At 42.2% G+C, this 26,845-nt stretch overlaps 1 protein-coding gene across 3 annotated transcripts in view; it reads right to left on the bottom strand.

Moving 5' to 3' along the window:
- ACE2 (angiotensin converting enzyme 2) overlaps positions 1-26,845 on the bottom strand; it is a 38,191-nt gene that overhangs the window by 6,041 nt on the left and 5,305 nt on the right. For all 3 annotated transcript variants that reach the window (XM_004758885.3, XM_045089200.1, NM_001310190.1), the window contains 14 exons: positions 24,520-24,678; positions 20,936-21,029; positions 20,101-20,244; positions 18,510-18,622; positions 17,395-17,500; positions 16,375-16,472; positions 13,793-13,962; positions 10,619-10,845; positions 8,121-8,265; positions 6,267-6,365; positions 5,440-5,562; positions 4,644-4,816; positions 3,332-3,390; positions 250-350 (listed from right to left, as the gene is read on the bottom strand). In XM_004758885.3, the coding sequence (XP_004758942.1) occupies positions 250-350; positions 3,332-3,390; positions 4,644-4,816; positions 5,440-5,562; positions 6,267-6,365; positions 8,121-8,265; positions 10,619-10,845; positions 13,793-13,962; positions 16,375-16,472; positions 17,395-17,500; positions 18,510-18,622; positions 20,101-20,244; positions 20,936-21,029; positions 24,520-24,678 (1,811 nt within the window). The remainder of the gene's footprint in view (positions 1-249; positions 351-3,331; positions 3,391-4,643; positions 4,817-5,439; positions 5,563-6,266; positions 6,366-8,120; positions 8,266-10,618; positions 10,846-13,792; positions 13,963-16,374; positions 16,473-17,394; positions 17,501-18,509; positions 18,623-20,100; positions 20,245-20,935; positions 21,030-24,519; positions 24,679-26,845) is intronic.

Consider the following 26,845-nt stretch of genomic DNA (forward strand, 5'->3'; position numbering starts at 1 on the left):
GGTGGAGGAAGCATTTGGTGGAGGGAAAGGGAAAAGGAAAGAGGAGAGGAGAAGGGGAGAGAGAACAGTGCTCTTGCAATCTGCAGGTCAAGTAGGTCATAGTCCTCCCTAAAGAGAATGGCCCAAATTCCAGGGTATCAGAGAAGTTTCAAAGTCATTGGGTTTTTCTTAATTTTACTTGCGTCAGAGTTTAAGCACAATATCTCCTCAGACCCAACAGAAAGCGAAGTAGTGGTTGGAGTAACTCACACAAAAGGGATCGTTTGGTTTTTGACTTTTGAAAAATACTCTCTCATGGCATATGCAATAGACGACTGGAAGAAGTACATTTCATTGTCATTCCATTCATACTGCAAATTCAAAAGAAAAACACTGCTCAGTAGGGATCATGGGATACATTCAAAACCTGATATTCCAGAAGCATTACTTTTACGTTTTCTAATACTCCAGAGAATCCTGTGCAGGCACCAGCAGCACCCGGAGGGCTGGTTAAACCACTGAATAGTGGGCCCTTCCCTCTTGAGTTTCTAATTCAGAAGGTCTAGGATGAGACCCGAGGACATGTACGTCTAACAAGCCCTCAGGTGTGCTAATGCACCTGCGCTTTAAGGATCATGTTCATGGATCCTTTTCAGTTTGAGAGGAGTTGAAATAAACATCGTGAGGGCAGGTTTATGGATGGGAGTCATGTGAGTCATGGGTTTTGGTTAAAATGTCCATGTACTGTACACCTGGGGCTAATATAACACTGCATGTTAATTATAGTTGAAAGAAAAAAATAAGTTTAAAAAAGAAAACAAATGTCCACGTATCGAAGACAAAGATGCGGAGCTTTTACTGTGTCTATGGTAAGTTCTCAGATATGCGCAAGTGTACAAGAAAAAGAGACGTGAGTTCCGAAGGAAAAAATTACTGTCCACGAGGTAATTTGTTCTTGTTTACCGGTGTTAAACACACAGCTGGTGTATATGCATAGTTTGTGAACCTTTGCTAAAAAAGAAAAAAGGCATTCGCTCTTTCCTCCACCAGCCGGCAGTAGAGATGGATGAACGCAGATTTTGCGTCTCTCCTTGCCCTTTTAGAAAAAACAATGACAAGGTTTCACAGCAGTGTTACATCAACCTCAGCTTGATACCACTCAGGTTTGGCAAGAAAGCTGCTTTAAGAGTACTAATAATGTTATTAATACCGGTACTATGAATGTTCTGGTTATTATTTCCATATTTTTAAAAAAGGCAAAGGTTAAGTTCACAAAACGATGCCAAAGATCGGGTTGGACTTGGCCATGCAACAGCTGGCCCCGGGCCGATATTCTGCCCCAGATGCTCACGGGTCGGCATGGGTCAGCCTCAGCAAAGCAGCCCCCTGCTCAGCTCAGGGGCCTCAGGGCAGCTCACCACCAACCCCTCTGAAGACCATTTACCAACCCCTCACTGCACAGAAAGAACCTGGGGACAAACGTCAAGAAAACAATATAACTGAAAAGGAACTAAAATGTTTATATTAGCTAATATAAACTAGGAAAAGCTAATATAAAGACGCTAAAAAAATAATCCCACAGACATTCAGTGATGGTAGAGAACGGGAAATCGGAACTCTTCAAGTTCGGGAAGGGTTGCACCTTCATTTTTATTATTTCTTTCTTAAAGGTTCATTTTTCACTCCTACTGCATTATCTACATTTAGCTGTCTTGCTCAGCTAGGCAAAGGATGCTGTGACTGCCGTGGAGCTGTAGGCAATATTTAACGGGGCAGAAAATGGAACGGGGTCGAAATGTAACCTTGGGCTCTATCCGCTGCAAACGGCGATTTTCTATTGCCCCCTGGGCCGCTCTGTTCAATGGTCCCGGGCTGTCCTCTCATCCCGCAAGGCCTCCTTCGCCCCCCATCTGCCTGGGGCTGTCCTGTCCTCTCCCCAAAGCCACCACCTCTTCAGCCTGGCTAGCCCGAGACAGGTGTCCAGCAGCGCGACAGCCGCTGCAAGGAGCTCACACGCAGGTGTGAGGACTCTGGTTTGCCATGAAACATTCGCTTATCCTCAAATGCAGAGTCCTCAGTAGTTCTCAGCTTTGGCTGTAATTAGAATCACCTGGGGAGCTTTTTTTTTTTTAAGATTTTTTTTTGGGGGGGGGGAGCGAGAGAGTGAGAGAGAGCGGGAGAGGGGAGAAGGTCAGAGAGAGAAGCAGACTCCCCGTGGAGCTGAGAGCCCGATGTGGGACTCGATCCCGCCACTCCAGACTTGAGCCGAAGGCAGTCGCCTAACAGACTGAGCCACCCAGGCACCCGCCCGGGGAGCTTTTAAAACTCCTGATGCCCAACTTTCGATGCTACACCTCAGAACAGTGAAGTCAGACTCCCTGGGAGTGGTACTCGAGCTGCGATATTTTTTTCAACATCCCCTACGGCTCCAGGGTGCAGCCAGGTTTGAAAAACCAGCCGGGGGCTGGTGAACATGCAGATCCGGACTGAGCAGGTCCGGGGCTGGGGCCGAAGAGTCTATTTTTAACAAGCTTCCAGGATATGGATGACTGACTAAAATAAAACAAAGCAAAACTACCTACACTACTTGTTAAACAATCTCTCAAAATATAACCTTGTCCTCTTCCTCAAGTACAAGTAATGGTGATAAGAGTGAATTATGAGGTTGGACACTGGGGGGACCTGGGGGGCTCAGTCCATTAAGCTTCTGCCTTCAGCTCAGGTCATGATCCTGGAGTCCTGGGATAGAGCCCCGCATCTGGGCCCCCTGCTCAGCGAGGAGCCCGATTCTCCCTCCGCTTCTGCAACTCCCCGGCTTGTGCTATCTTGCTCTCTCTCAAATACATACAATTTTTAAAAATGTATTTTTAAAAAAGGGTGGACTCTTGATATTTAAGATTGGATGTTTTTTCATTGATTTTTCATAGCACCTTAAAAGTAACAAGGAGAAAGCAGACATCACCAAACCAATAAGGAATGTGTTACTAAAAAAAAAAAAAAATCCCAAGAGGCAGAATCTGGAGCTTGTCGTTTTTAAGAGAAACATGTGGCCTGTCTTCTTTTAGAACACACTGGAATGGGCTTATTTGTCCCACTTAAGAGAGTACATTAAGTAGTAAAGGATGGGGGCGCCTGGGTGGCTCAGTAGGTTAAGCATCCGGCTCAGGTCATGATCTCAGGGTCATGAGATCGAGCCCCAGTGGCAGACTCCACGCTCAGCAGAGCGTCTGCTTCTCTCCTTCTCCCTCTCCCTCTGTCCCTCGGCATGTGCTTTCTCTCAAATAAATAAATAAATAAAACTTATTTTTAAAAACTTATTTTACAAAAAAGACACACTGTCCAGAATACTCACTGCTTTTTCTCCAAGAGCTGATTTTAGGCTTATCCTCACTTTAATGCTTTGGTCAGCATCTGATTAACGAGAAATCAGAGACTGTTGGTTACGGATGACAGATCGACCATGTGCTTTTACTTCCTTCCCTTCTCAAGATGCCACCAAAGTGATAGTAAAGGAATTTTTTAACAGGTATAAATAGTTTTGGAAAATGAGAAGTAATGGTGGTGGGGGGGGGGTGGTAAGTGCCCTCTCAAGGGCCAGGAAGCCACAGCCTAAAGTGAATGCAGAGGTAGTACAGACCCCAAAAGTTCCAGAGAGTCCTGCAGCAGCTTGGGAAGAAGAACAAGAAGAGATCAGACTGAAAACAATGGGAAAGAAAATCAAGATACGGTTAAAGCCACCGTGGGATACCGTTAACCCTCCTACCCCACATGCTCTTGTTTAGAAAGTCACTTGGAAGCTCTGCTGCAGCAGAACAAGAGGTGAGGTGATCCAAGAAAGAAGGTCTGGAATTCAGGAAGCAATGGATTCAACCCAGGAAACCAGCAAAAGGATGGATGACTCAGGATGAAAACTGTGGTCAGACTGAGACAGAAGAACGCAGGACTCTAAGAGGGAAGTCTTCAGGAAAAAATGAGACTGAAAAGAATAGATACGTTGGAATACCTGGAAAAGATAAATGCAACATTGATAGCAAATTAGATATTAAAAGAACAAGGCAGTAGAAACTCCAGGACAAACAAAGAGCCACATAGGAAAGGCTTTAAAACAGTATATTACTTGGCTCTACAGGCATTATGATACAAATACTGATAACTTCTTAATAAAAATATTAAAACTTTATTGAGATGAGAAAGGAAAGTGGAAGAGGAGGCAGGAGTGCATGCCTAAAACTGACCAATAAAGAAATTATATAAACATAATGTTCAGAGATATGAAAGTGACAGCCAGAAAGAAGAGGTAATAGCATTAAAATTGATTTAAAAAGCACTTGTCTTTGAAGAGTGGGATTGGAATGCAGTGGGTTGGGGAGTTTTATACTCTTTGATTTTAAATATGGGGCTGATAAAGCAGACTTGAAAGAGAGAGAGAAAATGTGTGTGTGTATGTGTGTGTAGTTTTCGTCATGCCTGATACGTAGTAGGTGCTCAACAAATGTGTTTCCTCCCCCAATAAAACGGCAGCGGCCACCACAGCACAGTCAGAAGCAGGGTCTACATAGAGGGAAAACATACTCGGCTGTGTAATAGCCCCATTAGATGGGCCAGAGGGGCCTAGGGGAAGCAGAAAGGGGATCATTTGAAATGTGTCAACTCAGAGTACTCACATGGACTCCAGTCAGTGTTCCAACCCACGAAAGAATTCCTGTTTTGCTCTTTCAGCCAGGTAAACAAGGGCTCGAAGTAGTTGAGCAGTGGTCTTACATCCATCGTCTTTGCTCCTACAACACGTTCCAAGGCGAAGGTCCAGGGTTTTGATCTTCCAAGGCTCAGCATTTCGCTACATGCAAAAAGCAGAGGGTGGGTTTAGGGCCTTTTGAGGAATTCCAGATGCACACATATTTATACTACGATCTATGCTTTCTCCTTTTCGGCTTAGCTAAGCTTGCTCCTGGCTGATAAGAAAATCAGGCAGGTTACTGGATGTATTCACCCTTCAATCTCTTTCCTTCTAATGACTAGAGAGGGAGCCCTGTAGTTATGACATGGAGAGGAGATAAGACTGTCCAGCCATCGCATGGTCTAGGTTCCTGTGTGACCATAAAATAAACATTTAATTTGCGGAGGAGGACATTCTGAGTTCAAAATTTTTCTCTTTAAAACAAGGAAATCAAATTCAAATCTAGGCATGGAAATATTGGTGATATTGGGTAGCAGGAGAGGTTCAATATTTTGAAATATTTCTTTTTTTTTTTTAAAGATTCACCTATTTAACTGAGAGAGAGAGAGAACGAGTGGGAAGAGAGGCAGAGGGAAAGAGAATCTTCAAGCAGATTCTCTGCTGAACGTGGAGCCCGATGTGGGGCTTGACCCCACCACCACAAGACCACAACCCGAGCCAAAACCAAGAGTTGGACGCTCCATCAACTGTGCCACCCAGGTGCCCCTTGAAGTGTTTCTTACTGCAGCTTCTGCCCAGCTTCACTGGAATTGGAGATGTCACATTTGTATAGGGGACCTTCATGTTTAGCTATTTGACAAAGGGCTTCTTGAAACTGGAATTGGTAAATGGTCCTTGTGTAATATCTGTAAAGCAGACAAACAAGAGAGCAGTGCCGTGTTTAGTTACTGTGAGAGACTCATAGACTGGGGCGTAAGTTTAAATTCTAAGGCTCTAGTCCCAAAGAGATATTAGTCCAACCTCTTTCTCCAGAAAGACCCAAAAATGAATCCTGCAGACACATCATAGCCTACTTGTATTTATGTATCAGCTGATTTAAAAAGTGGTATTACTTTGTTAAATGTTAGTTCACATTTGTATTGTGTTTTACGTATTTATGGCCCATCATAAAAATAATGCCGAGTGATCCTTATGGGAGGCCCACGATGTTATTCCCATCTTCCAACTAAAGAAACTGAGGTCAGCAAGTTCAAAATGTGGGGCTAATGGGTGAAGAACATAGGTTTTTGGACTTCCAATTAAAAATACTCTTGCCATCACTCTGAACACTGCCAGTAACAAGAAGACAAACAAAGATCATTTTATTTCCCCTAGGGACACTAAAAATTCCTTCACAGTGGAGAAAAGATCTCATGTAAGTTTTACTGGACCCAACAAATCGCGTTGAGTTAAACTGAGTTAAAATTGATGATCTGTTTTGAGGTTCTAGGGGGAAGGAGGGTAGAAAGAGAAATCTCAGTCATTACTTCATAGATCCCTATTTCTTTGCCATTAGCACAGCTGTCCACAACCCTGGAAGTTAAACAGTGAGAAGAAACCTGTCCGTTACCTGATGAATGAGTAATCGTTAGCAACATGGAACAGAGCAGCAGGGTCACAGTATGTCTCATCATGGGGCAAGGGTTCCACCACCCCGACTATATCTCGCCTTTGGGGAAAAAAAGCAGATACGTTAGCCATGGGGCCCTTATCAGGGGAAGGTACGGTGAGATGGAGTTAGCGTGGTTTTGTCAGCCAATGGCATTTATAATGGAATTAGTTGTCACGTGAAATAGAAACAGTGTAAAAAATTACAGAATAGAGCCCTTCTATGGTTATCTCTTCCTTTTTTAATTCATCCAGAATACATCACTGGAAAACAGTTGTATCTTCAAAACAGTAATTTAATAAAGTGTATCACATGGCCAAAAATGTACAGTGAAAATCTTAATAATCCCTCTTCGGTGCCACATTTCACATGTTCCTGGCAGACAGAATTTTGTAGCATTGACATCTTATTCTTCAAAACTAGCTGGAGTGCCCCGTCCTCTGTGAGGCCTGCTCCTGGCCCCACCCACCTGCCAGCCAGTGAACCCCTTCAGCTCCTTTAGCCTTCTCTAGCCATGCTCCTTTGGCATTTCTCTCTCTGTTTTACAATTATTCATACACAGCTTCTTCTTGGCCCTGGAGACAGGAGTTCCTAGAGGGCGGGGCTGTCTCAGTTACCTTTATGGTTCTAGTGTCAGTCGTGATGCCCGATGCTAAGCAAAGACTCCATGTATGCTTAGTGAACTAATGGACTGATTAATGCACAGCAAATTATTTTAAGGGTCTGGTACCATTTACCTTTCAAAATAAACCTTTAAAGGGATCAAAAACGAATTCAACCAGAAAAAAAAAAAAAAACAGGGAAACCAAGTATTTGGCATTATTTAGACTTAAAACATTTGTCCTTTCTGACTGTGGGGTCATTAGAGACAAATTCCGTAATACTCAAATGCTAGAAATGGTTATTTTCGCTGCTCCTTCCTCCCAATTAGAATTAATGTCAACAGAGAATCTTGGCAGAACAGTGGCACTGACTTAAAGTCATGGACGTGGGGCTAAATGTTATATAGGTAGATCTTCACCAGAAAAAGGAAAATAAGAAAAATAAGCAAAACTGACAGGAGTCGAAGACTTCTCCTTCCCTCCCTCCTTTCCTTTCTTCCTTCCTGTCTTCTCTTGCAATTCTTTCATCCCAAACCCATTTATTTCATACCTGTGTGTCCCAGGCATGAAGAACATAGTGCTGAAACTACTGAAAGGGATCACGGTCTGTTGCCCAAAAGTGCCAGCCTCTCGCTAGCCTGGAATTCTTTCTGCTTCCCTCTACAAACACCTGGTGACCTGTCACCTCTTTCTCAGAGCTCAATCTGGACGCCTCTCCACACGTGACCCACCAGATATGGCTTTGGATCTTGCGTTGGATGCTCGTGGATCCCCATAGACCCCCATCACAACAGAACACGTTGCCATGGTTTCATTTCCCACATCCCTCCACAGACTGGAAGTCCTTTGAAGTCAAGGAAAACATCTGAAATGGCCAGCATTGGATCTCCAGTGCTTTGCCTAAGATATTACAGCTTTATGGGTGACCCAGCACTTAAGAAGATAGACCATGAGAAGCTGTGTCATCAGATCCTGCTTGGGGGAAGGGAGAGCCAAGGAAATGTTATCTGAGGAGAAAGCATCCAAATGGAGACTTAAAAAATAAAAAGGAGGCAGGGTGTGCATGCATGCGCGTGTGTTTGAGCACGTGCGCACGTGCACGTGTGTGCGTATGTGTGCGTGCACGCGTGCCTTCAGGCCAGGAAAATGCCTTTAGATAAGTGCCAAACTCATGAGACGAAACATTTTGCTGATTGCATATTCATTGACTTACTTCATCTCCCACCATTTCTGCATCCACTGCTCTTTGGGAATTTCACCCTTAAAGACCATCCATCTCCACTTTTCTAACATGTACGTAAATGGTAGAGTTCCAACAATTGTAAGTGCTTGTTTGAGTAGGAAGTTTATGTCTGTTTCTGAAAGTACAATGGAAAAGGATACACATTAACATGAGGAGGACAGCGGGTGTTTTGCATTGATTTCCCGGTCTCAAGATACCATTTCTCAAGATATGCTTACAGTGAGATTGCACGAGAAATAGTGACAGTGGACTTGATAATATGTATTTACTCACTTTCTCAGCTAGGGGACTTGGAAAGAACAGGTAAAATGAATCTGCAAGTAGCTGCTGATGCCCATTTTTTCATTAGTGTCAACTGCCCTCCTTACATACCTGTTTTCCGAGCTAATTAGGGCTAGTTCGTCCACTGTCATACTATTTATTCTTGTAAACTCCATGAAGGCGGTGACTGTTAGTGTCTCATTCGAGACTGTATACCTAGCCTAGTGGCTCCTACATGATACCCGCTCTGAGTCTTTGTTAAAAAAACAAATAGTAAACAGATGTGACCAAAACCTAGTAAACCAGGGAGGAAACACCCAAACAAAAAAAAGAGCCTCCCTAGAAGAAGCTATCCACTGGATAATGAGGAGTATAGTACACCTTAAAATACTGGCATCTTCTTCACCTCAGTTTAAAATGCTTTAACACATTATGTGATCTCATCTCTCTCTTATTTAGTGAAGTTTAAAAAAAAAAAAAAGCAGGAGAGCTCACTCTAAGTATACAAATGAAGCTCCATGAACTGTAAGCAGAGGGGGTACTATCTACTTGGCACACCACTGTATCTCCACTGTTGAGAAAAATGCCTTGCACATAGTATATGCTCAGTAAATCTTTTTGGAAGAAGAAAGGAGGCAAGGTAAAGGGAGGGAGGAAGAGAAGGAATGAAGGGATTCGCTCAACCTCATTCACAGATCAGGACAGAGTCAAGTAAGGAAGCAAGAGTTTTTCAAACCAGTGGTTTAACCATGTTTAGTACTATTCTAGTGGTTCAATCCTCTTTGCCTGCTGTCAGGAAATATTTTAAAAATGATAAAAACAAATAATTGTCTGTTAATTGACGTAAGAATTATATTTTAAAATTGGGCAACAGGTGTGGTTGCCATCAACTCCCTTTCCTTTGTGGCTCCCTTCATGGGAGGTTCCTGTTTCTCATCTATTACCCACGGGGTTTATGCTTACAGCAACTTTTTCAGACATGATGATGGCTTGACACTGACCTACTCCCAGGCCTTCATGAGATCACCGAAGTCTGGAGCCAGAAGTCAAGGCACAGTGAATTGCCCCCACAAGGATGGAGCTCATGACCTTGACCTCACTGACCAAATGTTCCAGCCAGTGGAACTGATGTTTTGAACCAAACAGCTAAAATGAGGGGAGGGAAATATACAGAAGAGAACATATTTGGCTCTAAGTATCCTCCTTTTACAAGGAAAAATCGGAAGTCATGGCATCTTCACTCAAGAATCTGGATCTCGCGAATATTCGTCATGTGCCGTCAAGTCCCAGGCATCCAAAGAGAAACAGGCTGCCTTGGAAAAGATGTTGAAGGATAGCATGCATCTGAGGGGACGTCCCAGGAGTGAATTCACGCATCAGCTGGCTGAAGAAAACGTTTCAGTCCCGTCCAATCTTGATATTCCACCACCCATTCTTTAAGAACTCTAAAATTTCAAGTCACACTTTGCTTTGTAAAATATGGGGAAAGCTTTAGATTAGGGCTCTGGTTTGGGTTCTGCAATGCTGCTTTTTGACCTTGGGCTAGTTAGTTTTCCTCTCCTGTCTTCAATTTGCTGCCTCAGCAAAATGGTTTTTAGAATGTTTCGGCTCTCACATTTTGGGAAGTTCTTACCTAGAAACCAGGGGGATCTAGTCAGAACTCGAACACTAATTAGCTGCGTGACCATGGATAAGCCATTTCAGTTCTGTGGGCCTGTTTTAGCATCATTTTTCCCCCCGTTAGATGTTTCTTAGAGTTCTAAGACCATTCACTCAGTCAGCTCTCTTATGCCTTTTTTTTTTTATTATTAAAGATTTGATTTATTTGAGAACAAAAGAAAGAGAGAAAGAAAGAAGGAAAGAAAGAAAGAAAGAAAGAAAGAAAGAAAGAAAGAAAGAAAGAGCAAGCACAAGCATAGAGACAGGCTCCCCGCTGAGCAGAAAGCCCGACATAGGGCTTGATCCCAGACCCTGGGATCTTGACCCAAGCTGAAGGCAGACACTTAACTAACTGAGCCACCCAGGTGCCCCCTGTTGTGATATATTCTTTAAAAAATGTTTTTTACCAGCAGCAATTCCCAGTTACCCATAAATATCACATGCTTTATGTGGCAAAAATTAAATATATCCCACACATGATAATAAATGCTTTTGCCCACCACCAACTAAGACTCCCCAAAACAAGCCATGAAGAAAAATGACCATACCACTGTCTTCAGAAAAATCAGGTGGCAGAAGACCAATGTTTTTCAAATGGTTGGGTGTAGCTGCAGAAAGTGACATGATTTCCCCCACAGCTTCATGGAACCCTTCATTAGCTCCATTTCTCAGCAGGAAGGGTTGTTCGGCATATGCCATGTCATACTGGATGTGTCCCATCTCGTGATGGGCTGTCAGGAAGTCATCCATCGTCACCTTTGTGCACATCTTGATCCTGCACAAAAACAGGCAAGATGGAAAACGAATCTCAATGAATTTAATTTAATCATCACAGTAAGCGCAGTATAGGATTTTGGTAGCACAGATCATCATTCCAAGATCTGTTCCCCAATGAATCTTGAGGACTTACCTTTTATGTCCTAGAAACAGTACAAGGTACTCAAAATAAAGTGATGGGCGGGGCTGAATCCTACTGCTCACAAACTAATAGAAAGATAAGCAGAGTCTTCTACCAGAAAAACCCTCAGGCAAGTACTCTGTCAGTGATCAATAGACATGGCCTTGGGCTTAACAGTAAGTGAATGTAGGCACAGTCTCCTAGAAGTACAGAGAAGGGCATACCTGAGAATGCAACGGTCTGGGCAGCCCGGACCTTGATCAACATGTAGAAGTTTGCCAGGTAGATGGCAGGGAGGGGCAAGACGTTGACACTCCTGGAAGTGCTCCAGGAGAAAGGCTTGAGAAAATGGTGTAGCATTCAGGACACTGCAGGCAATTGGGTAGAGCCAAGATAAGAGAAGTAGAAGGAGAAGGGGCTTGATATGTGGGAGTCATTAGCATGTAAGTCAGGGAGTAGATGTGATGGCCCATGAAGCAGGTAAAGAATGGCAAGGAAAGAGGGCCAAAACCAGAGCCCTAGGAGGTCCCAGTACAGATGGAGTGGAGAAAGATGATTCAGAGAAGATGGAGAGGGAGAGAGAGGGAAAGAGAGAGAGAGAGAGGTCAAAGAAGTCCAGAAGAGATTATGCTGAGTGAAGTAAGTCAAGCAGAGAGAGTCAATTATCATATGGTTTCACTTATTTGTGGAGCATAACAAATCGCATGGGGGACAAGGGGAGATGGAGAGGAGAAGGGAGTTGAGGGAAATTGGAAGGGGAAGTGAACCATGAGAGACTATGGACTCTGAAAAACAATCTGAGGGTTTTGAAGGGGCGGGGGGTGGGAGGTTGGGGGATCCAGGTGGTGGGTATTGGGGAGGGCACGGATTGCGTGGAGCACTGGGTGTGGTGCATAAACAATGAATACTGTTACGCTGAAAAGAAATTTAAAAAAAAAAAAAAAAGAAGAAGAAGAAGTCCAGAAGAGCATGACAATGCAGAAGCCAATGAAAAAAATGGTATTTCGAAGAAAACCTGTAAACACTGCCCAATGCGATAAGGACTGCATTTGGCAATGAGACTATGGTCCTTTCAACTTGGCCAGAGCAGTTCCATTCCAGTGAATGCAGCCGCTGTATTTCAGTAGGTTCCCAAATTAATTTTCCTACCCCTCTGACCATGCCATCCCCCTGATAAATACCCTGTAAGTGTCCCCCAGTGCTCAAGAAGAAACTCAGCCGCCTTCATACACAGCCCAGTAAGACCTGCTTTTCTAAGCCGGTTTTTCTCCATTCTTTTTTGAAACAATTCCAGGAAGGGCTGCTGTGTGTTCAGTGTCTACAGTACCCAATATCCTGGGCTAGGAAACTTATATTAACTCCCTCATTTTTCAGCCTCACTATACTGGTGTCAGCGAAGTGTTTTGATAAATAAGGCTTTCTTGGAACATTTATTTACGTACGGTCCGTGGCTGCTTTGATGCCACAAGGGCAGAACTGAGTTGTTGCAGCAGAGACCTGCAAAGCCTGAACTATTTACTATCTGACCCTTTCCAGAACAGGACTGTCAAGCCCTACTCTAGTGGGCGCTGCTGGGGGCCTACCCAGGCCAGCTCTCCCAGGCAGATCCCCACATGCCCCATTCTGGCTGAGTCACAGAGGTTAAAAGCCAACAGCTTCTTCCTGGTGCACTGCCTTTGGCTAAATGACAGGTGCCTCAACCAGGAGATTAGGTCCTCCCACGCTCTGGGGCAGTCGGCAGCTAGTGACTGACTAATGTCGGGGTACAAAAGACCAGTCCTCTTTTCTCAAGGTGTGACCAACTATGGTGCAAATTGGGGTCCAGAGAGCCCCGTGGGATCAGGCTGAGGCCAAGTCTCCAGCAGAGGCCACATCCTTACTTAACTCTTTCCCAGTCCACCCTGCTTCCCTCACTCCCTTTTGCCTGATGTCTGTCCCTCAATGAAGCCTTTATACCAGAATCTTCTCCTGAAGCTGGGGAACCCAACCTAAGACACTCACAAACCTGCTACCTGGGAATTACCACTCCCCTTTGTAGATACGGAAAATGAAACCCAAGAAGGTTAAATACCTTGGCCCGGCTGCCTAGTCATTAAGTGACACCCCTGGGATTCAAAAGCCTGTGCTCCTTCTGCCATTTCACAGACCCTTCTTCACATGGCCTTTATTCTAGCCCAACTTGTTGGGTCTGGTACACAGTACCCGGTCCTGCCTCTCTGCACTGGATCCTGCTTTTCTCCCAGCCCAGGGACCTCATCCCAGCTCTGTCTACCCAAACCCTTCTCTTCGTCTGTCCAGCCTAATTCAAATGCCACCTGAAAAGCCCTGTCTGAGCCTACATTCTCTTCCGAGTGTAGTCCGTTCTCTTCCAGTTTCCTGTCAAGTGTTCTCTGTGGTTCTCTTCTAACACGTACCACTTTCTGTCTTTTGTCGCAGCTTACTTACTCACCTGTCCTTTCTCATTCACGAGAGGGCACCATGGAGGAGAGGAACGATGCCTGATTCCCACACGCATCCTCCATAAATCTGAGCACCACATCTTTCTCACGGGGACACCACCCTTCCCGTGACCAGATAAATCTAATGGGTGCATATTGTTTCAAATAAGGCAGACCGTCTAAAGTTCGAGGGAGGGCCTGCTGACAATCTCCTTTTCTTGGAAAAGCTCAGATGTGCTCTCATGGACTCCTGAGCCCTCGTTTAAGGAGAGTTCACACATCTCTTCTGTGGTCAGAGAAGCAGAGAAGAAATCCAAATCCATCCTCATCTTTGCCTCCATTGTCTCCCCGTTCAGTATCAGCTGCGCAAGGGTCACCCTCACTACCTGAAGTCACGCTTCCCTAGGTCCCAAGCTGTGGGGTGGCAGACCACTTTCCGGTTGTCGCCTGGCTCCGTTAGCATGGAGTTTTGCCAGAACCCTTCAGTCATGTTGGGAAGGCCAACAGATACAAAGAATGTCTCAGCCTCCTCGAAAATCCTCCTGGCATCCCAGCTCTGAAAGAAACAAAAAAAAAAGAAGAGCATTTCCTTCTAGCACGAAAATAACAGCATTCTTTCTGTTGGCTATGTACAGAGGCAGAACCTTTCTGGAAGGCAGTTTGGCGACATGTACAGACATATCAAGTTTTCAAAATGTTCACACTCTTTGTCTCAGTAATCCTGTCTCTAGGGAACTAACCTAGGAAATTCTCAGAAGTTAGGTCAAAGAATTACATTTTAAATGGGTTTTTTGTTTATTATTTTAAAATATTGAAACATATCTGACATATCACACTGCATAAATTTAAGGTGCACAACATGTAAAATGATTTTTAATAGAGGAAAAAAGTGGAAACCACAACCAGAATGGTTATATACATAAAGATGTCTTCGTGGGATGGAAAATCTAAATAAATTCAATTCATAAAGACTTTTTATTGATGTTTTTTACAATTTGATATTAAGTGAAAAGTAGAATATATAAACCTCTTATATAATGTGATATTAATGAGGAAACACACAAAAAATTAACAGTAGACTCTGTGAGATTATGTGTGATGTTTTTGTCTCAATCCTTTATATTTCAAGTAAAAGCAAACAACAATGGCCTTCTCTTTCCCAAAACTCTATTCAACTCAAGCCAACAATCCTTGACCAAGCTCCTTTAAGGAAGGAGGCCCTGGTGCTAGGCTTAGTGGGAGACACAAACAATAAGGGCAGACAAGTCACAGACTTTTGGAGCCCAAAAGGCCTGTGTGTGACCCAGTAGCCAATTAAATAGCTGGGCCTTGGCTTCATAGTCCATATGGGAATCTCGAGTTTCAGAATGTTCTGGACCTGGAGAAGGGCAGCAGTCGGTGTCTGGCATCCAGCAAACTCTTCTGGGAGCTGATCAGGACTTCTTTGGAAATAAGGCCCTTGCGAGGCAAACTAAGTTTGTACAACTGGCAGATAATTCATCAATCACTTCTCGTGACCCAGAGAACTTCCTCTGTTCTCAAAGACCAGACAAGTCTGGTTTTTCTCTTCTATTGCCTCAGGGATATGAAACAGGATGTGAAACTGGGGATTTTTTTTTTTATTATTGCCCTTTAAAGGCAATATTGGTATTTGTAGGTATGGCATTCTCAAGCAGAAGGAATGTCTGTATACCAAAACAGCGTAGACCAGTAAGCACAGTTAACGTCTGTTAAATGCGAATGGAAAAATATTGGAAATATTAGGAGTTCTGAAGTCAAAGCTTAGTCGCTGCTGACTGTCTTCATGACTTTGGGCAAGACATTTACCCAGGCCTCAGTTTCCTCACCTACAACACGGATCCATCCTCATCCCTGTCTGGACAGTCTCAAAAGTGTGTCATGAAGATGGCCTTAGGAGAGTGGGTGCGTGTACCAACCCTGGAGACAGGCTGTGAAACCCAACCTAGCCCAGCTGTGGGAGTTTGGAGACCCCTGTAGCTTCATGTTTTTATTCTGCTGTGGCCTTTTCCCAGGAGCATGTTATATATGTGAAGATGTTCACGGCATGGCTGCTTGCAGGTTTAAAACCCTTACCAAAGAAAAATCTAACAATGTATAAATAGGAAAGGAAGTTATGGTGCAGCTCTCTGAAGACATTTTATACAGCCAAGAGATGTACACCAATACGTTGTTATCTGAAAAATGTAGACTATTAGCTGAAGAAAGAAAAATACATAATTATAACATGATTTCACCCATGGTAGGGTAAATTTAAACAATTATGCAAGGATGGTAGCAAAAAAAGTAATTTAAAAATTATTTTAAAGACTCCTACAATATTTTTAACAATAATGATTTTTTAAATATGCAAAGATCTTCTAATGATATTTTTTTCTGTTCATAGAGACTACAGAGTGATTACTTAGTGGCAACTAACTCTGGAAAGAGTAATGCCAACCAGTTGATAATTCCATACCTTACTGCTTAATGGAAAACCCAGGTCATCTCCATTTTTTAATATCATTCAGCAAGATCAACACCCTACTTTTCAAGGTACTTGATGTCACTGACATTGTAAATTACTTTTCCATGAAAAGATAGTTACATTAAAAATACATTTATTATTTTTAAAAGATATTATTTATTTGAGAGAGAGAAGGTGCATGTGCACCAGTGCGGAAAGGCCCAGAGGGTAAGGGAGTGGGAAGGGGAAAGAATCTCAAACAGACTCCGTGCCAATCAAGGATCTGGAGCTCGATCTCATGACCCTGAGATCACGACCTGAGTTGAAACCAAGAGTCAGGTGCTTAACTGACTGAGTCACCCAGGCCCTCCCAAGAAATACATTTAAATTAACTTGACACTTTTTTATACACGTGGTTTTATATGCAAAAGATAAGGAGAGAAAAATGGCAGAAAAAGAAATGAAGTTGAGGATTTAGATTTGGTTTTTAAGGCCTCTTCCTACCTGGTTCACCATTGCATCAGTGACATCTATGTTTGGTTTTTGTCTAAAGGGGACCATCAGAGGGTACAGGTTTGTCCAAAATCGACCCCACATATCGCCTATTTAAAAAAAAAAAAAGATTTTGTTAATACATAACAAAGGCAGAAGTGATTTCTGATTTTACACAGACCTGATTTTACACAGTGCATAAGTTAGGATCAGTAAATAGGTTTAATCTAGTTTCTTTTCATTATCTATTTTTCTGTTCTCTTATTTATAATTTTCAACACTCCCTTCTATCGCCTCTAAAAGTTTAAAATAGCATGAGACTATTCCTGTTTCTTCCATTTTGAATTACAATTCAAAGGCACTATTTATTAACTGTATGGAACATCATAGCTACTATAGATTAGAAACAGATTTATATAATCCACCATCCATGAAACAAAATATTGAAAATTATACTATTAGTAATTCCTAATATTGGACTCAAGAGAGATCATATGGGATCATCATCGAGGAATCTCTACTAACTAGTCACAGAGTTTCACCTTTATCAATATACTATAGTGAAACACTTAATTGAGTAATTTTTCAAACATCTCAAACAAATGCGAAATTGGATTCCAAAGCCAGAGACCCTAAAAGGCAAGATGGATCTAGAAAAAGTCAATCTAATAGCAAGACCAGAGTGTTGGCACCAAAGGAATGGTGCAACATAACTACATGAAAAATATTCCAAAATGTCATGTTTTAAACATTAAAATTCAGTAGAGATAATTATAAGGGCCTATGCTCAAATTTCATTTATTTATTTTTAAAGAAATTCCTCGCAAAATGTGATTTCAATAATATTACCAACTACATTCACAAAATTTTCCAAAAGTTTTATGTTGGGCCTCATTCAAAAAAAAAAAAAAAACAACTTTATTGGTAGAAATAACAGAGAACAAAGAAAAAAAAAGAAAAAAGAAAGAAAGAAAAAGAAAAAAGAAATAACAGAGAACAAGAAGTACGCAAAGAGTTCCTGGAGTTTCTCACCAAGCAAATGGGCCGGGAGGCATCCAGTTGGGCTGATACGGGAAGGGTAGGCGTCCATCAGCTTTGCCCTCACATAAGCATGAAGATGTTCATACAGTGGTTTAATCTGAAAAGCCCAGGAAGAAAATTTAAGACCAAGAATAGTCTACTCCAATTTCCAATCCCCCACACTAAAGATAGAAGCCTCTTTAGACAAGTAGAATTTCCCCAAATTCTAATTTCTTCTCCTGTCAAATACACTGGAGAGTTTGAAAGGCTCTCTTCTTCCCAGATATTAATGATGACTAGCTTCACGGCATAGAGCAATTAACACACCTGGGAGGAATCCCAAAATGAAAGCGGATGCAAAAAACGTTCCTTTTTAAGATGTTACCTACTTCCTTTGTTTCTAAATTGAAGTACATTTAAATCTGATAAAATTCACCCATTTTTAAATGTACAGTTTCATGAATTTTAGTAAATGTATACTGTTGGGCAGCCTTCACTATTCACTAGTACCCACTTTTAGAATATTTCCATTATCCCCAAAACTTGTCTTGTCCCCATTTGCAGTCAATTCTAGTCCCACGCCCAGCCCAGGTCATCACTGAACTGATTTCTGTCACCATTGTTTTGTCTATCCTGGAAATTTCATGTAAATGAACTCATAAAGTCTATGACATTTTCTGTCTGGCTTCTTTCACGCACCATGATTTGTAGGTTCCTCCATGTTACTGCATGTATCAGTAGCTCCTTCTTTTTATTACTGAGTAGTGTTTCATTGTATGAATGCATCCAAGTTTGCTTTGTTTAGTATCTCATGGGTACAGCTCAGCAGCTAAAGGACAACTAGGTTGTTCCCAGTTTGGGGCCATTACGAGTGATGCTTCTATGAACATTCATATGTGAGTCTTTGTATGGATCTTTATGTTCATTGCTCTCATATAGACACATCAGAGTGGAATACTTTAGTCATATGATAAGCGCATGTTTAAAATCTTTCCAAGCTCTAATATTCCATAGCTCTGAAGCCCAGGAATGGCCGATGAGCGTGTTAAGAAGAAGCCAGAATGCCTTTGGTCATTGTCCCTTCTTCTCACGCACTGCCCTATCTCTGTGTATGGTTCCTTGGATACCTGTGTGAAGGTGTGTTCCACATCTTCAATCAGCTGGTTGCGGCTGTAGCTATAGCCATCTGCCCACTCCTCTTCATAGTCTCCTCTCCAATAATCCCCATAGTCCTCATAATCTGTTTTTTTAAAAAAAAAAAAAAAAAAAGAAGAAGAAGAAGAAGAAGGAGGAGGAAGAGAACATCAGGGAAAGAAAGAGATGAAGCACTGTATACACGGATTAACCTTGCTGGGAGGTTAAAAAAATCCAAAGATCTGTCCCATTCATACTGCCTTTCTAAGGAATAACTCAAAAGGATGGAATGAATAGCGCTAGCTGGTGTCTGTCACGCACTTGCTCTCTGCCAGAAATTTGAAGGCTTGACCTCATCTAAGAAGTACAAATGCCCTACCAGATTGACATCATGGAAGCCATGCAGATTAGCAGGCTGTTCTTAGATGGGGGGATCATTTGTCCAGGATCACCCCACTGGTAAGAGGCAAAGGCACGTTACAAGTTCCGTAACCCTCAGTCTCTACCCTCTCCGTACTTGAGTTTATATTCTTGGCTTTAAAACATGTGACTGAATTTGTGTTTTTAAATCCTCCTTTTGTTCAGGGATTTGTATTTTCACATCTAACTCAACTCATCTTAGACCTTGCCACAGTGGGCCTGTGTGTGTTTGTAAATTACGCGTCTGCACAGAGCATCTCTCTGGGCTTCACAGAGCATCTCTCTGGGCTTCACGTAGCATCTTGGCATCGGGAGACACAAGCTTGCGTTGGAATATTAGCCAATAACGTTTGCAAATATGTTCTGATAATTTTTACTTTTACATACACATTGGCAATGGATGATCAGAAGGAAGAGAGAAAGAACTCTTTGGACAGAAGGATGTGGTGATGAGCTACTGTCTCCAGCTTGCCCATGGCTTGACGGTATCATTTTAAGCGGCAGTGGGAGATATTTAGAAACGACAGATGAAAAAAAAAAAAATGCTTCCTTACTCAACCCCAGGGGGCAGTGAATCACCAAAGCATAAAGTTACTCATAACGCTGTAGCTTCAACTCATTATTCAGGCAGGAGAATAAGTTAGGAGATACGGAAATTCTGCCCCATGTTAAGAGTTTTAGGACTACACAATCTGAGTTATAATTACAACTGCAGAACAGAATGGAATTCTAGGCTAATTAATCTAATTTTTGTTTTCTTTCTGGGACACCACTCTGAGTTAAACACACAAATGGCCTTCGAGAATGAACTGTGGCCAGACAGGATTTTAGAGGAGCGACATTGTCTCTGTCTCCCATCCTATCTGAGAAATAGAATCCCTACTCAATCTCCAGGCTATCTCTGGTTCCTGATACTTTCCTGGACAACTGATTTGTTTGACGCCCTGTAGTTCAGTCTCATTTCTGAGTTCTCTAAATTGTAGAATGTCAGCACACCTTACTCCCTAGTAGTTTCTTCTTTGAGACACATAACCTGAATTTGTTCAGCAGATGAACATTAATTTAGGGACACGTCTTCTACTGAAGGGAAGCCTTGGTAACTCATGAGAAATAGCCCCCAGCCCCAGAGCGGGCTGCAGGACCTCTACAGGCTGGCAGACTTACTGTTGGCTCTTGCCATCTCATTTTTCAGGGCCACATACTCTTCATATAATGGCCTCAGCTGCTTGCCGACCTCAGACCTCCAGCCTTCCCAGGCCCAGAGCCTCTCATTGTAGTCTTTGCTGTTTTCCATTATGTCATCCAAACCTGTCATTGCAAAGCACCCAATAAAGAAATATGATAATAAACAGGAAATAAACATGCATTTGTAATATTTTTATTCGCAATTATATGAGCTTTAAAGAATTAAAAGTAAGGCTAGCAGACATCGAAGGCATACGGTTATTAAAGGAAATCTCACAATATATCGATTTCTTCATCCTTGTTATAGTTTCAAAATATTTCTGCAGAGAAAATAAACCTTTGAAATCTCTTAGCTGCAAACTTAATTAAACTCCTTGGAATGTGACAGAATTTACCATGAAGTTTGGTTAAAAGTTAAAAGTTCACCTATGTGTTAAAAGACCTGTTTGGAATCTTACCTAATCTTTGCATTATCTCTTTGAAAGGCACCATGTTATCAGCCAGTGCCAATCTCAGTTTTAAAACTTTGAGTTAAAAGGGGTGCCTGGCTCAGTCAGTTAAGCATTAAATGTCCACCTCTTGATTTCGGCTCAGGTCATAATCTCGGGGTCATGGGCTCGAGCTCCGTGCAGGGATCTGAGCTGAGCACGGAGTCTGCTTGAGACTCCCCTTGTCCCCCAACCCTCACGCACAGGCACATCCTCTCTCTATCTCTCTCCCTCAAATAAGCAAACAAACAAATAAATTTAAAAAATTTAAAACTTAGAGGAAAGAAGTTAAATTTCATAATCCTTGCTCAAAATTAATAACTTACCTGGTTCAAGTAATAAACACTCCTGTGGATTATTTGGGTTACAAGCTTTTCCAGTACTGTAGATAGTGCTCATGGCATTTAGGATTGTGTTCAGCTGCAAATTAAATATAATAAACAATGTTTAAACTGGTAAATGTGCTAAGGCAAATATGTCCTTGAGACCATGTGATTTTTTATGCCTCAAAATACAGCAGCTCACATCTTTGCCAAGTCTCTTCCTTCACGTGGGGTAGGAATATCTCTGTTAAATTCCCCCACCAACTAACATGGAAGCTTAGATAGAAACACATAATAAATACACGTGGAGTGACTGAAATAAACAGATTTACCAGAGTTCTGGGGACGCTGCTCAGATACACATGGGCAGACACGGGCATTTGTTGTTTCGTTCAGCAATCTTTGAGTACACATTTACTGAACATCTACTGTGCCCTACACTCAGATAACTGACGCGAACAAATCACTGGCCCTCAAGGACTCCACAGTCATGGGACAGTGAGGCAGCCATGAAATCCATAATGACATGACCAAGTGACAAGTGGTGTAACTGTCATGAAAAAGTGATGTGGCAGTCTCCCGGGGAGTGGATAAATGGATAACTTGGAGATTAAGGGACGACTTCAGAGATGAGGGGACATTAACACGGTGTCTTGGAAGAGAAGTGAGAATTGGTCCAGTAGAAAAAGGAGATAGAAAGCAGAGCCTAAAAGATGGATGGAGGTTGGGAAAGAGCAGGCATTTTCCAGAAGTGATGACACCTTGAAGGAAACTGGCATAGTGAGGCTGACTGAGGCAAGTGGGGGATGTATGGATGGAGAGGTTAGCGGGGACCAGGTCGTGAGGGGTCATCTGTGCTACACTAAAGAGTTTGAACTTTACCCTGTAGGTAAAGGAGAGAAAAGGTAATAGGGTTAAGCAGTGCTACTCAAAGTATGGTCTGTGGACCAGAGCAAGACAGTAAATGATTTGTTTCTATTCTGTGATAAGTACAGGAATCAAGAGAATAGATTTTTTTAAAGAGAATAAATGTTTATAAACTTTAAGAACAATTTGATATTTCCATGACACCTAGGCATGAGAGCAATGAAGTTAACCAAGTATTGATCTGCAATGGATTGGTAATAAAAGAAGAAAGGGAGTAAGAGAGGGAGAAAAGGGAAGGGAAGGGGAGGGGAGGGGAAGAGAGGGGAGGACCTGCTTCTCTTCCACATTTGATTTAAGAAGCTCTCGATGAAAGGCTCTGTTTCCTTTCTCCTATTTCCCTCTTCCATTATTCTTTCACTCTGCTACAAGAATCATTATTCTAAAACGTGAAATCGATCCCATGCTTAAAACTTCAACAAGGTCCCATAGTCCAAAGGAATCAATCCAAATTCCTTACCATGATTCCTCCTGGTCTCTTGGTCTACCTGCTTTTTCAATCTCCCCTCTTTCCTCTCCTTTGAACTCATGCATCCTTGAGTCTCCTCTCTTCCCAAACACTCCAAGCTTTTACAGGCATTTCAGTGGTTTTCAACTTTGGCTGCACATTAGAATTACCTGGGATCTTATAAAAATACAGGTTCTAGGTTCCATCTAGCTGTCTAGACTGTAAAATACTAACAAGCAAGGTTTCAGGTGATGTCTTTGTGAAAAACACGGGGAAGCATGGAGTAGATAAGATAGAGTGGATTAATAACCAGTTGGATAATTGAATCCAAAGAATGTGGAATAACAGCTATCAACTTGTAGGAAGATATGTGCCATATGGTTTATCTTTGTCCTTATCATGAATTTTTTCTTTTAATAGACAGAGCTTACAACAGAGTTCCAGAGGACAAGCAACTGAGAAAGAAGACTTTGATTTTAAATAGTCAAATATTTTAGATAAAAATATTTTAGTAGGTTAGATCAGGGGTCTGTAACTATGATCTGCAGACCAAATACCGTCTGCTGCCTGTTTCTGTAAAGTTTTATTGGAACACAGCCACACTCATTTGTTTATGTATTAGCTATGCTGATTTCCTGCTGCAACAGCAGAGTTAACTCATTGTGACAGACAATATATGGCCCACAAAACCCAAGATATTTACTATCTTTCCTTCTACAGAAAAAAAAATTTGCTGGCTCCCAGGCTAGAGAGATGGGATGAGAGAAGTTATTTTAACAGGGCAAATACAGGCTTCCTTAAATTTGAACAAACTACCTATTGAAAAATAGAATCTTGAAAGCTATTATTTTAGAGCAACATCAGAGGAAGAGATCTGGAGAACTTCATCGACAGTGATGCTGATAGGAGCCAACATCGAATCTGCCTAAAAACCCAACCCAAAGCAACAAAAACCTGGTATAGTCCTAGACCATCTTAACAGATGTAGGGCACAGGGTGCAGAATGTCGTATTCCTGCTCGCCTTCATGCAGACGGGAACCAACTCAGAGTGTGGTGTTTAGTTCAAGGTTACTGACAAAATGAAGACAGCAGCTAGGACTAGGACTGGTTAGGAAACTTGAAACCATTGTATAGAAGGAAATTGACAGAGTGAATTTAATCTAGTTAGCCTAGATTTAAAGAAAAAAAAAAAAAGGACACGACTAGTTTAAAAAAAAAAAAATAGCTGGGGCACCTGGGTAGCTCAGTCGGTTTAGCGTCTGTCTGCCTTTGGCTCAGGTCATGAGCCCAATGTCCTGGGATCAAGTCCCACATCGGTTCCCTTGCTCAGTGGGGAGCCTGCTTCTCCCTCTGCCTGTGCTCCCCCTGCTTGTGCTCTCTCTCTCTGACAAAGAAATAAAATCTTTTTTAAAGAATAGGTACCTTCATTTATTTAAAAACTATTTTAGGAAAGAGCAATTTGGATCCAGAAGGCAGAACAAAGTGGAGGTAAAGCACTTAATGCTTGATGGAGGGAGTATCTCCCTCAATGAGGGGGACGCACATATGGAATGGATGCCTTAGAAAGAGACGAATCACCCACCTCTAAACCAGTTTGAGCTGAGGCTCTTAGCCCCTTTTTGAAGACGTTACAGAGAAGAGTCAAGAACGAAACGGGGAAGGAATTGGACCACATACGGGACTCTTTCAACTTGGCACTATTAACATTTTGGACCACGTAATTTTTTGTCATTGGGAGTTCTCTTGTGCATTGCAGACTGGTTAGCAGCATCCCTGGCCTCTACCCACCAGATGCTGATAGCTGGTCCCCTCCCCCAGTTATACAACCAAAAGGGTCTCCACATATCATCCAATGTCCCCGGGGGACAAAATCTCCCCTGGCTGAGCACGACTGACATAGACTAAGCACATCCTTCAGGCCACCTGGTCCTCAGGAAGGTGACGTCTGTATACAACATACTTATATAACACCGTGCCCAGACAACACCCGTTTAACTCTGTGATCTAACATAATTATTACCAGTGACTTCTTTCACTTGCAAAAGGATTCCAGTTTGGATGACAAATTTTGTGGTCACCCTACCCAGGCACAGAGCTCTTTCTAATGCCAGCATTACTGTCTTTGCAGATAAAGGAAGAAGCCATGGGGATATTAATGCTTAATGTTTCCCAAATATTTCAGCTCTTGGGGTCAGTGCTAGAATGTTCACATACTCGTTCACGCTTGTCTGCTGAGAGCACGGATGACCCACTCTGCTGAAGGGCCCGCAACTGACGCTTGATTATAGGGTCCTGTATTTCTTCTAGTGGGTAGGTTTTGGCATGCTGGGACTCTTCTTCATAAAAGGCAGACCACTTGGCCCCAGCAATATTCTGAAATGACAAAAAATAAAGTTGAAGTCAGAATGGCACTGCTTGAACAGAGAGAACAGAAGATACTGTCCAGAAAACATCTGGTGGAAAATCTAGTATTTCCTGAGTGGTTTAGTTCTCTACTTTGCTGAAGGTCAAGGCTTAGGTCATGAGTGACCAGGCCATTCTTGGTCCCTCTCTCTTTCTGGCCCAGTGCCTAGTTTTCCCAAGGGTCCTAAACCCTGAACTGGAAATGAATTCTCACAGATAATTCACACTGTGGGTCCCTGGAATTTATGCCTTAGCATTGTGAGTTAATCAAGGATTCGAGGATGAATGCTCCAAAGGGGGGGGGGCAGTAAAGTTCAGAGCAAACTTAATGGGAATACAGCCCCTCGTGACAATGGGAATGATAAGAAATGAGAAACAGTTTGCAGTGAACTCCATGGTGCCATGACTTACCAGAGAGTCTGATCTTAACTTACATTCCCCAAAGAAGGTTGCTCAGAATATGGCCTTTTGGTAGGCACGGTGATTTTCTAACACAAAAGAAACCAACAAGCAGGTGATGATGCCAGAACTCACTTCCCCCCCCAACTTGGACATCAGTATAGGCAAGTGGACTTCTCCAGACTCTTCTAGAATAATGTTTTCTCAATGTACAAACTCATTTTCATTTACCAAAGATGAAAATGAACAATTACTTTGTACATTGTATTTCTCTAGACTATATAAAAGAGGTAGCATATAAGACAAGTCAGATCTCCATTCTTGAAGTCACATACCTCTAAGTAGCTGTGTGCTTTAGGCAAATTACTTACCTTCTCTGAGCCAGTTACTTTATCTGTAAAATGAGGACTTACCTCAAAGAGTTGATGTAAGGATGAGAAGAATTAACAAATAATAAAATGTTTATCACAGTATCTGATACAAATTAAACATTTAAAAAGTTAGCTATTTTATAATTTATAGAAAAAAGTACTTTGCCCTTAAGTTACTATAGTTTTATCAGAAAGATAAGGTATGCAGCATGAATGTTTCATTAATGAAATATAACAGCATATGATCATGTATTAACTTGCAGTGGCCAAGCAGTTTCTGCTATAGGAAAAGAAAGACTCATGTAGGCAACTAGATTTGGCCAAGCACTCATGGAGAAGACCCTAAAGTAGGTAGGAGTTGGGTGGATGTAGAGTACTTTGCAGAATAATTTACTTCATTTGATTTTCCTACTTGCATGAGATAGAAAGTCATTCTGTCTCCATTATTCATAAGTGCATAAGGGTGCTGAGAGCGGTAAATCGTGGTTATGGCCATGACAGCATCTGGCTCCTGGCTCCTGCAGTACACAAACTCTGAGATGGATCCCATGGTCCTCACCCCTCAGTGGTACACAGTTGTGTGATTTCCTTCCCCTTAAGGGTGAGCAGGAGCTATGACTTGCTTCTAACCAGTAGCATGCATCAAAGGTGACATCATGTACCTATCTATGTTATATAAGATTCTAATTCTTATCTTGCTAAAACTCTGACTCCCTTGCTGACTCTGATGTAGCAAGATGCCATGCTGTGAACAACACTATGGTCTCCCCAGCCATGTGTGGAGGAATTGAGGATGGCCTCTACCTGATATCCTGTAAGAAACTAAGTACCTCAGTCCCACAGTACCCAAGGATCTGAAGGCTTACCACTAACCACATTAGCTTGGAAGTGGATTCATCCCCAGTCAAACCTCAGCTGAGACCACGGCACTAGCCAGGACCTTGATGACAACCTTAGAAGACTCAGAAATGGAAGACGCAGGTAAGCAATGTCTGGGCTCCTGACCCACAAAGGCTGTGGGATGATCAATGTGTGTTATTTTAAGCTGCTAAGCTTGTGGTAATTTTTAACACAATAAATAATTAGTACCAATCCCAAAGGCAGGACTCCAGGCACAACTGCATTTTCCAGGCCAAAGAATTTGACTATTATCCTTTGAATACTAGGGAATCGCTTAGGGGCTCCAAGCAGGCACAGGACATGATGGGAATCGTGTGTGGACATGACAACAATGGAATCAGACAAGAGATGAAAATAATGGCAGTAAAAATGGAAAATGATTTCTCTATTGAGTACATACAACCCCTCAGGAACTACTTCTCAATTAATCTTCGCAAGCAATCTTGTGAGGTAGTTGTGACAGTCTT

This window comes from Mustela putorius, unplaced genomic scaffold, assembly GCF_011764305.1.
Source record: "Mustela putorius furo isolate JIRA1106 unplaced genomic scaffold, ASM1176430v1.1 tig00003836_pilon_pilon_pilon, whole genome shotgun sequence".
Lineage (NCBI taxonomy): Eukaryota > Metazoa > Chordata > Mammalia > Carnivora > Mustelidae > Mustela > Mustela putorius.